At 44.4% G+C, this 11,978-nt stretch overlaps 1 protein-coding gene across 6 annotated transcripts in view; it reads right to left on the bottom strand.

The window, feature by feature from the left end:
• KIAA1614 (KIAA1614 ortholog) overlaps positions 1-11,978 on the bottom strand; it is a 51,549-nt gene that overhangs the window by 38,575 nt on the left and 996 nt on the right. For 5 of the 6 annotated variants that reach the window (XM_025206173.1, XM_025206175.1, XM_006025398.3 and 2 more), the window contains exons 2-3: positions 3,397-4,424; positions 1,497-1,560 (exon numbers count right to left, since the gene is read on the bottom strand). In XM_025206173.1, the coding sequence (XP_025061958.1) occupies positions 1,497-1,560; positions 3,397-4,402 (1,070 nt within the window). In that variant the 5' untranslated portion in view covers positions 4,403-4,424. Of the gene's footprint in view, positions 1-1,496; positions 1,561-3,396; positions 4,425-4,941; positions 5,084-11,978 lie in introns of those variants that run through there. The other variant, XM_025206174.1, reaches the window with a different exon arrangement.

Consider the following 11,978-nt stretch of genomic DNA (forward strand, 5'->3'; position numbering starts at 1 on the left):
AGGGGGTCGGACTTGATGATCTGCTCAGGTCCCTTCCAACCCTACCAACTATGAAACTGGTTTGTGTATAATGTCTATCCCTAGCCTAGATGTCAGTGAAGCAGATCACACATACCTGAACAACAGAACCATTCTGCAACCCCTCCCTGCAGCTCTTGTGTTCATTCGCACACCCCTGCTTTGTGTGGGTGAAGTAGGGGTGGCCAGTTGTTCTTCACAATTGTTATCAACCAGCCCTGCTCCTCCCCCATCCATGAGCCATGAGTCCTGGGACTCAATGAGCTCCCCTTTCTCCAAAATACTGCTCTACCACATGCAGAGGAAGGGTCTGCTCTGGAGACCTGACAGTCCTCTCCACAGTAATATCAGACCATACCGATGTCCCTGTGCAAAGAGATAGACAAAGAAGAGACATTACAGCAATCATAGCAACTCTAGAGCACTGAGTTGCTGGATACGTAGCTGGAATGATTTTCAAGCAAGCACTATCATCAGGGGGTGATTCCTCCATTGGGAATGGATGAGGCACAGAACAAAATCCTCTAGTATTCCAAGTTATCTGACCCAGAACTTAATGGATAAATAATGTGAGGGTAGCCAAACAAGACAGAAGGCACTATCCTTGTAGGAATAGATAAGGCCCAGTCTGATAAGGAAGGATGTCTCTTGCCTTCCCCCTTCTTTCTTTCAATACACGCATTCTAGCATCAGACACTACCCTATCTATAATGACTGTTCCCCAAAGACAAGGTGTGAGCTGCCAGCCCAGATATGCACATGTTTAAACAGTTACAGATCTGAATTCAGTAATCCTGACTCAATTTCAGAAATGCCATTCCTTCCTCAGCTACAGCCATTTGCATACAAGTCGTTTTAACAGCAGCCCAAGGATCAAGCACTTCTGGGAGCTCCCTTCCCCCATGACACACACACAAAGCCTTTGCAAATGGCTAGACTTGACCCTCATAAAAATGAACCAGTGTCTGGGGCTAATTCCAGATTCTATGCAGGAGAACAAGTCCTGTAATGTGGCAACCCAAGGGGCATATAATTAACTGAAACATGACTGAGCCTGAGCAGTCTTGGATTACATAATTGCTCTCTGAAACTGCCTGTTAAGCTCCTGCTTAAATCTATATCATTTTGCCATTGTTAAATACAGTTAAAGAAACTCCCCCCATGTTCAAAAGCAATGGCATTGGGCTCCTGACCATACTGTAGCTGGGGAAGCACCTGGGGAACACTGGAAGGAGATAGTCTACATTTGGTGATTATTATTTGGAATGAGAGGGGATGAGATAATTATCTCAGGGTGTGAGTGGGGGGTTCTGCATCTCTGGCCTTTCTGCTGAGACTACCACTGATAGCAATGGTCCTTTGAAAAGTTGCCATGTGTCTAACAGGAACAAGATTGACACCCACCAGCACATTATGAGACTGTCTCTCAGTTTTAAAAAAATGGGGGAATCTTTACTTTCCTCCCATGGTATTCTTACCTGTATCCTTCTGAATCCTGTAGGGAGACACCTGAGTCCCAGTCCACATCACTCACCAGCAGCTCTGCACTCAAGAACAGAGATATGTCAAGACTTGCACACTTCCACAGTAAGCAAAGCAGGGATGAGAGACACCCCACCCCCCTATTCATCATAGACCCCATTCACCTAAGCAAACCAGCCCTCTCCACCCCTTCAGCCTTGGAGGGCTCTTCTTCCCCTCAAATCCTTTCCTTCCACACTAATGTGCTTACTGTAATGCAGTGTATTTTAAAGGATTCCAATTGGTAGAATGTTACTCTTTGAGATATGCTCAGGTCAGGCATTGAGACGTGGCTGTACAGAAATGCCAGAGCCAGTGCTCAGAACCTCAACCATGACAGAAGGCCTCAGCTAGGGTTTGCTGCAAAACAGACCTGCTTGAATTCGTCTCACTTCACAGAATTAGGCAGCTTCAGCTCTCATGATGCAACACCAGAGAATGTCACATTTTCTTGCTAGTCATGATTTTACAAAGAAGGGAGGCTATTCAGTGATTCCCAAAGACAGCACAGCAGTCATTCCCATAGACGGAAGGCATTCCAGAATCACTGTGTACGTACACAACCATTTTTAATAAGGCAGTTTAGTTCCTCCCTAGAGACATTAAGTCAAGTAGAACAAGTAAAAGGGAGCTTGTTCACCTAGGCTGCTTGCAGACATTAACCCCCCCCCCATGGCACTTTATTTTAAACTTGGCATACTCCCACACTGAGCCCAGCACATGCCCAAAAGAGGCATTAATTTAACACAGCTCACCCAATGATTATATAGATTGGGTACTTTAGTGGGGTTGCTTTTGCTGCTTTTATCTACTAGCTGATTGATTCAGCTTTAGATAAAGGCATCAAAAAGCCCTGCTAAAGCACTCAATCTATACAGATGCTGCAGAGCTGGGTCGAAGTAATGTGCTGCGTCTTCTGGTAAAGCTTGTTTTGCTTTGTTTTTTTTGGTGGGGTGGGTGTTGTTTTTTTTTTTAAATGTCTGCAAGCAGCCCTAGAGTCTATAATAACTTAACAGTGGCCTGCAAAGAGAAAAAATGGGCCCATATCATTTCTTGTAAAAAATAGTTTGAAAGGCCTTTTTTTTCCTGCTCATGATTTTACTATTAAAAATTCAAGTCTATGCTATTTAACTTGGAAGATATTTCAGATAACTGACAGTATTTTTATATCAGAAAGTGAAATCTCATTAACTGGGAGAAATATTTTGTATTGAAGCACTTTGAACAGACATAAAACTCAAGATTTTAGGTAAAAATACAGCATTTACTTGGAGGAAAGACTTTCTTCATTAAAGATTCAATTTTGAACTGGAAGCCATTGAAATTCATATCTCAACTATCCAATAAAATCGGATTTGACTTTCCTGATATGTCAGAAGTTTAATCAACAAAAGGCACTGAATTCAAGTTTTTACACAAGGAAATTGTGTTGATTTAATTTGAATTGGTACAAAATGTTATGGAGAAAGGGCCTAAGATGAAAGAAAACAGACAAAAAATCCTTCAACAACTTCCGCAATATTTCCTTTTTCTGTCATAAAGTGGCAGAAAATGGGAAAGACATCCAGAACCAGTTTCTTTTGCTTTCTTCATAGGAAAACTTTCAACAAATAATTAAATGTGATAATCTAAGTCAGAGAGGGTGTTTGTTTTACATTGCAAGGCCACCAGAACAATGACAGAGCTGTCAGAGTTCAGGAATGATGTGCTCTTCTTGCTGGGACCGGGGACTAGAATAGCAACTTTAGGTTCTGCAGGGTAGAGCTAAGATGCAATGGCCAAGCTCTATGGAGATGACTACAATTATCCCACCTTCACATCTCCCACCACTTTGGATGCCCTCCATCATATACCTACCATGACTAGGTCCATCCTTTGCTAGTAAGGAACCTTCCCCCTCATGCCGATGAAGTGTACGTGACTCCTGCAGACCACGGCTCTGTCCTGACAGGCTCAGCATCTCCTGCAACATCATCCGGTTCCTTTCTACCCGTTCAGCCAGAGATAGCATGCTGGCAGTACTCCCAGTGCTGCCAATACTGTCCCAGCTGTCTACCCTCCAAAGCCGTCCAGAGGAGGCTGCTTCACATGAATCATATCTGGGCACAAATGGGATGCTTTCAAAGTCTGTTGCCTGGGTCATCTCTTCTCCACAGGAGGCTGGCAGGGTAGGTCTGCCATTTTCTCTTAAGGAAGATTTACGGCTGCTGGACACAGCATTCTTGGATAAGACTGCATCCCAGAACCCATCTGGGGAACCTCGACTGCCTCCACTTTCTGGGTACTCAGCATTTTCCATTATGTTGCTTCCTGGGGTAGGAAATCTCCAAAGCACATCAGCTGAACTCTGGCTCAAGGCTACATGCTCTCCCACTGTCCTGTGACCTTTCACAGAGTCTCCGTTGCTGTCCCAAGCGCCTCTGAGCATGGCCCTCCTGGCATGCTGGCCACAGTCTGCATCATCTCTACTGTCTAGCACCACATCCGTCAAGTAGGTGCGAATCTGAGCCTGCGGCTCCACCACTGCATCTGGAGTGACCCCCTCCACAACAGCTGGGCCCGATAAGAGCTTCCCCTTCTTGACTTTGGTCTTTTTTGGAGAGAGATGCTCCTGGGATAGTACTCCTCCCTGTTTCATGGCGACTCTCTTCTCCTTCAGAGCCTTCACTTTGCCCTCCAGAACAGAGTGAGGGCTTCTGCTTAGCTCCCCTCGCAGCCCTACTGGCTCCAATGCCACTCCCTTGGGCAGATCACTGCCAGGCAATGTGCTCTCAAGAGAGAGCTTATTTCTACTAGTGCTCCTGCTGTATTGCTTCACATTCTTCATAGCTCTTCTCTTCTCCACTGGTGAGTTCCCCTCCATACTTTCCACCTCCTGTGGGACCCTTCAGACAAAGAAAACAGCATTAAATGCAAAAGTTTAGCTCTGCTGAAAAGGGAACTCTCAGGAGTGTCCTGGCTAGATTGTCCTATACTCCCTCTTCTCATGGAAAGACCATCTCCATTGTCCCTTTTAACATTATTTAGCCTTATACAGCTTCTTGCTAGAGCACTAACAGTTGCACATCACTACTTCTGTTACTAGTATTTGTATGACCCCTACACCTTAGTCATGCACCAGGATCCCACCGTGTTAGGCACTTTACAAACACAGAAAAAAGACAGTCCCTGCCTCAGAGAGCTTAAATGTCTCTTGATTATTCCTGTCTTATGTAAGGGCAAATGGAGACCCAGTTTGCACAGTGTCCACTATAGCACTGGGTCCAGAAGCAGGAACTCTGAACTCCAAGGCCCCTGTTCCCACTAACCGCCAGCATACCCTCCTCCCAGTTGGGTGCATTTGTCAGGTATGCCCATCATTTCAGGAAATCCACCTGGCATCACTGTTCTGCTATTTTATACCTTCTTTTGTAATCTGCTGTAGTGAGAATGAAGCAACGCTTTCTGATTGGTTACTGTGCCAAATTTCAGATGCGAGGACAAGGAACAAGTCCTGTGAACAGAACAGCGTGTCTATGGCAACAGACACTTCAACTTTCCTTTTCTCCAGACACATTAGAAAGGTTGTGTTCTCTTTGCATTTGCTCTGTCTCCCTGTATAAATGATTTACAATAGCAGTAATGGCCTCCAGGCAGGATGTTCCTGACAGTGACCAATCAGATTAATGAATGAAAAATAAATATTTTTACTTATATAGCACATTTTATCATAGGAATTTAAAGCATATTACAAAGACAGGTAGTCTTCATTTTACAGAAAGGAAACTGAAATATAGAAAAAATTAAGTCTTGGGCAAATCAACAAGCAACTGAAAACTCTAAGGATAAAACTCATACACTTCTGGTCTCCCCCTAGGGCCTAGGTCACGCTGCTTTTGTCCTCAGACCATGACCCAGCTAGCTAAAAAATGGCCAACTTCAATGACATTTTGGGAGGGGTGACTATGACTCCCTCCATCCCTCTCTCCACTGCTCTTCCAGACAAATTTTCTCACACTGAAGGGGCAACTCTGCTCCCAAATCTGTACATTACATTGAAGAGAATAATAGCAACTTTCAAAAGCATTGGTAGGGCAACTTGGATCAGCCTCCAGTCTAGAATCTAATGCTGAGCATGTGCTGGTAATCTCAGGAAAACATCCTCTCTCAGTAGATTTCAGTTACATCCTGCCTTCAGCTGGGATGCAACCCCCATTAGAACAACCGTCCTTGAGGTATTCTAGTATATGTACTCCCAGTCTTGGACAGAATCATGGAAGGCAGAGGTGCAGAGTAAAGAGTGTGTGAAGAAAGATGCTCCCAGGTGAGCAAAAAACAATTCTGCATGGCTCTGAAGCAGGAGTCTAGGGTGCATGTCAATTCCAAGAAAACCAGCCTGGTCATTCTTTTAGGACAAAGACTTTGTTCTAGGCCTCACAAGGTGACATGCATGCAGAGTTCCTGGCTGCTGAGGGCCCTCGCTGAGATCAGATGAACTCCAGCTTGGATATCTGAATCCCTCCACTACAACAAACACTCAACTGGTTAATGCTTTTAAAGCAAGTCCAGGAGTGACTCTTTGATTTACTGTTGCTGTGCACTAGGTGACTGGTATATTAGAAATACATAGATGCATTCCAGCTTGATATATCTGGATGTTAAGTGTTCTTCCCTGTGACAGAAAAGGTATAGATAAACATTCAAACGCAAATTAATAGCATTGTGGACTTACTGTCCTCAGAGCTGATGCACAGTAATTGTGTCTCTACAATTACCCCACTCTAAGTGAAAGTTCACCTGGAGTGAAACTTAACTCCATCTCACTCCAGGTAAACTGCCATGGTTTAGCTTTCATTTTCCATGGTAATTGCAGATGGACAGATACCACAGGTCAACTGTAACAGACTAAGTGAGACTATCCCTAGTCTCACTTTGATTTTTTGTTTCTACCGTACGGGTGATACAGTAGGTGGCTCTTTGCTTATCTGGCCCTCCCTCTTGCCAAGGGCCAAGCTTTAAAGTCACAGAATCATAGGAGAACAGGTCTGGAAGGGACCTCAGGAAGTCACCTAATCCAAGCCCCTGTCCAAGTCAGAAACATCCTTGTCTAAACCATCTCAGCCAAGTGTTTGTATAACCTGCACTTCAAAATTTACCATGATAGAGATTTCACAGCCTCTCAATGTAATTTATACCAGTGCTCAACTACACTCATAAAAACTTCTTCCTAACAACCAACCTAAATTTCCAATTTATCTAAGTATTTCTTGAAGTGCAGTGCCCAAAACTGAAAACAGTACATCAGGTGAGGTTTCATCAGTGAAACAGTGATAAAAACATGCAGCATATTAATACAAGCCAGTATGCTACTGGCTCTTTTTCTGTGACAATATTACCTTGTTGACTCACATTCAGATTACAGTCCACTATAACCCTCCAGGTCCTTTTCTGCAGTAGTGCAACCTAACCAATCATTACCTGATTTGTATTTGTACATTTGACCATTTCAGCATAAATACAGTACTTTGCACTTTTCCTTACCGAATTTCATATGATATATCTCAGGCCATTTTTACAATTTATCAAATAACTATGAATCCTAATTCTATCCTCCAGTGTCCACAACCCCACAGCTCTAGGAGAAAGTACATCCAGGCCCAGGTATTTGTCTGAAATTGAGAAAGACGTTATGGGGAGAGCAGGCACGAGAGCGAAAGGTAGAATGTAATTCTTTCCCATCCAGACTAAATGGTTCTGGAAAAAAAGTCAGCAAGCAACACAAAATAATCTCATGACTTTGCAGAAGGTTTGGGGAAAAGAGGAATTAAAAAATAAGGATGGGGATGGTAATTAGGCAAGAAAAGCTAGGTACAAAGAACTACAAACCACTTAGGACTACAAACACTTGAGCTGTTTTACACTTAAACTCCAAATAACCGATCAAAAGAGAGTAAGATGCCCAGCACCATCTCTTTTATAATGCTTTGCTCTGGGATATATTTCCTCTTCAGTTAGCGGATGTGGCTCAGGTTTCAAGTCTGGAAAGAGCTTGCATCACTGAGGCCTGTGCCTGCCAGCCCTCCCAGGAGAACAGTAGCAAGGGAATTCCACAAAACTCTGTTAAGAGTCCTATACAGTGTAGTTCTACTGAAGTCTGTTTGTGCTAGGAGAAAAATTTACTCCCTAAAGCTTTTCATGCTTGATTGCAAAGTCCTGTACTTAGAGCGGAATAACTGTATGCACAAATACAGACTGGGGAATGATTGGCTAGGATACAGTACTGCAAAGAAGGATCTGGGGGTTACAGCAGACCATAAACCGAATATGATCCACGTGTGCTCATTACAAAAACAAACAAACAAAAACAACCCCAACAGCATTCCAGGTTGCATTAAGAAGACTGTGGATCTGTCTACATGTGCATTAAGGTGCTTTTTCTAATGCGCATTAAATGTAGTACCTCCAATATGAGGTACTAAAAAAAAAATGCACATTAGACTGCTTTAATGCGCAGTAACAAATGCATAGTTTTTAAATGATGCGGAATGTGCAGTAGCCTATTTTACTGTGCATTAACATAACTGCATGTTTTTTATGTGGTGCTTTAATCACAGTAAAATAGGCACTGTGTCCCATTTTGGACCTCGCACTTCAAAAAAGATGTGTACAGATTGGAAGGAGACCAGCAGAGGCCTGGAAAACATAATTTAGGTGGAAAGGTTAAAAGAACTAGGATTATTTAGTCTAGACTGAGCGGGTATTTGATAACAGTCTTCAAATATCTGAAGGGTAATTATAGAGAGGATGGCAATGGGCTTTTCTCAGTGGCCACAGAGGACAGGATTAAGAGCAACCATCTAAACCTGCAACAGAGGAAATCTGGGTTGGAGATTAGGAAGAACTTTTTTGACAATGTGGGCGGTTAGGCATTGGAAAAGGCAACCTAGAGAGGTTGTGGAACTCCCACCCCAGGGAATTTTCAAGAGCAGGTTAGACAAACGCTTCACTGGGATGGTTTATTCAGGGATAATTCTGCCTGGAGCAGGGAGCTGGACTAGACAATCTCATGAAGTCCCTTTCGGCCCTAATTTCCTATACTCTCTGCTTATACTTTGGCTCCCCACAAAGCCCTGGCTGCCAGTGTGTGTGGCAATTAGACATTGCCAAATTGCAATGGTAGTCCAATCCTCTCTGCCACTAAGAGCCATGTGAATGTGTGATACTAGTCCCTTCCTTTCACCCAAACTACTCTGAACGCTTCCCTCTAGCCTCTGACATAGGGCTTTTCTTCCCTTGCAATGTTGCTACTTTTAAAATAATTAACACTTTGCCTTTCTATAACAGTATCATCTGAACATCCCTAAGAAAGTGTTGCTAACAGAACCCCAGTGGAAATGCTGTTCATACCAGCAAGTCAATCCTTTTCCAGGATGCCTCATTCAGTTTAAACAGATTTAAGCAGTGTGGGCAAAAGAACCCTTGGTCACCTAAGCTGCTCCACCACTGAAGGAAGAAGGCAGCATCACCAATGGGGCTCTCTCTGCCCATAAACTTTTTCAAAGGAATTTTTTTGCTTGTTTTTCAAACAGACTTCAGAATTATGCATCTGTTCAAAAAAATATCCAAGTGGAGGAATCTAATTACAGAAGTCATAGCAGACACCAGGTTAAAAGGACAGTTGGCTTCAGTTAGTACAACTCAGAATATTTACTTGCATGCTGACCTTGAAAAGGGTCCCATGACAAGGGGGGGCCAAAGGGATTCTATGGCAGACAGCTGAGACGCCCAGAACTCTTACTCTCTTTTCCATTGTGCCTATAGGCTATGCACTGGACAAAGACAGTCCCTGCCCCAAGGGGCTTACAAACCTAATTTTGTACATATACCTATTCTATATACACACACACACCCCTAATTTTATATTTAATTTTTTTTGTTTATTTTGTGTTCCAGGTCAAATCAGCCAAATCAGTTCCAAATCATATTGACTGAGCAGAACTCAATCATTCCAAAAACCATATCAATTGAGCAGGCAGAACTCAATCATTCTAAACACCACATGTGGTGCTACAACCACAGTCTTAGTCTTACTTCAATCCTGGGGAAGCTGTTCGAGAAGATTATCAAGGAGCACATCTGTGATGGGCCAGCAGCAGGGATGATGCTCAAGGGCAACCAGTATGGTTTCATTAGGGGCAGGTCCTGTCAGACCAACCTGATAGCCTTCTACGATCAAGTCACAAAATCACTGGATGCAGGTGTCACGGTGGATGTAGTCTTTCTGGACTTCAGGAAGGTCTTTGACACTGTCTCCCACCCCATTCTCAATAAAAAGCTAGGTGACTGTGGCACTGATGCCTACACAGCCAGATGGACTGCTAATTGGTGAGGGGTCATACTCAGAGAGTGGTGGTGGACGGGTCATTTTCAACCTGGAGGGAAGTAGGCAGTGGAGTCCCCCAGGGCTTGGTCCTTGGGCCTGCACTGTTCAATTTCTTTATTAGCGACTTGGACGACGGGGTTAAGAGCAGCCTGTTTAAATTCACAGACGACACCAAGATTTGGGATGAGGTGGGCACGCAAGCAGGGAAGGACAGATTACAGCAGGACCTGGACAGGTTACAGGGGTGGGCTAATGAAAATAGGATGGGATTCAATACTGACAAGTGCAGGGTGTGTAGGAACCAGCTGGGGAACTCCCTTCTTGAAAGCATGGTGGCAGAAAGAACATGGGCTGACAACGAGAGAACACGGTCAGTAGGCCTAACCATACCTTGTCATGCATCCACAGATGCATCTCAAGCAGAGGTGACCCTCTCCCTCTATGCGACACTGGTCAGGCCGCAGCTGGAGTACTGCATCCAGGACTGCCGCACTTCAGGAGGGATGTGGACAGCACTGAGAGGGTCCAAAGGAGGGCCACTTGCATGATCCAGGGACAGCAAGGTAGACCCTCTGAGGAGAGGCTACAGGACCTTACCCTGTTCAGCCTTCAAAAGAGAAGGCTGAGGGGGGACCTGGTGGCCATCTATAAACTTACTAGGGGGGACCAGCGGGGTTTGGGAGAGACCTTGTTCTCCCGAGCGCCTCCCAGAGTAACAAGGAATAACCTCCATAAGTTGCTAGAGAGTAGGTTTAGACTAGACATTAGAAGGTACTACTTCACAGTCAGGGCGGCTAGGATCTGGAACCAACTTCCAAGGGAAGTGGTGCTCGCTCCTACCCCGGGGGTCTTTAAGAGGAGGCTCGACATTTACCTGGCTGGGGTTGTTTGAGCCCAGTTTTCTCTCCTGCCCAGGGCAGCGGGTCAGACTAGAAGATCTACAAGGTCCCTTCCAACCCTACATCTATGAATCTATGGATCTATGAACCGGTGAGCATCCTCCATCTGAAACTTATCACCCTGGGACTTCAGATACTCCCAAATCCATTGGCAGGCATTCTACATGCAGACCCAAGCCCGGATGTCTTGGGGTTCGGATGTCCCCAGATACTACAGGCAAGCATCCTCCATCCCAGACTCTTTAGTCCAGGACTTCAGATACTCCCTACACTCGATCTGAGCTCACAAGAGGCCGAGAAGTGAAACCTAAATAGACCAGACAGGCATAGCATGAGGGTAAAGGAAACATTATTACCCTCATTTGCTAAAATCTGAAAAGTGTTCATTGGGTGTCTATACATGTGCAGTGAGGCTGCTCCGACACGCTGTAATTACAGCACATTGGAGCCGACTCAATTAATTGTGTCTGCTATAGCGTGGTAATTACCGCGCTTCAGCAGACTCCAGCATCACATGCATCAGCATCCCCACTCTGAAAAATGGCGACAGGGTGCTTTAATAAAAGCTCGTTCGATGAACTTTAGTTAAAGTGCCCCTGCTGCCATTTTTCAGCACAAGAATGCTGATACACATGATGCTATTGGTGCTTTAATTAGAGCAGCTCCTGAAGCTGCTTTAATTAAAGCGTCCCATCCCCGCTTCCTGGAGCACAACTATAAATGCCCATTGATTCTAAGTACCTCAGTTTCTCAGTCCCCAAACTTGAAGAGATCTGACTTGCAAAGGGCTGATGTGCTTAGCTCCAAAAAAACAGTTAAAGAAAGCATCTACTTAAGACCCATTTAAAAGTGGCTTATGATGGGGCTTCCAAAAAGATCACTGGATACTTTTCAATTTCTTAGCAAAGTGACTTGCCAAATGCCACACAGTATGGCAGAGCTAGGAACTGAACTCAAATGTCCTCAGGCAGGCTCAGTGAAGTGCCTTAGTTACAAAACCCTCCTTCCTGTCCTGATACAGGAGTAACAGCAAGGTTCTCAGCTAGCATCTGGGTCTGACTTCTGACACCAGCTGATACTTCACTCTACAAGAGACTCTTCATCATAGTCCACTCCCACCACAACCAGGATCTCCAGTCCCTCCATATAACTCCCTTTTAGGCCTAAAAACCATCCTC

This window comes from Alligator sinensis, unplaced genomic scaffold, assembly GCF_000455745.1.
Source record: "Alligator sinensis unplaced genomic scaffold, ASM45574v1 scaffold471_2, whole genome shotgun sequence".
NCBI lineage: Eukaryota > Metazoa > Chordata > Crocodylia > Alligatoridae > Alligator > Alligator sinensis.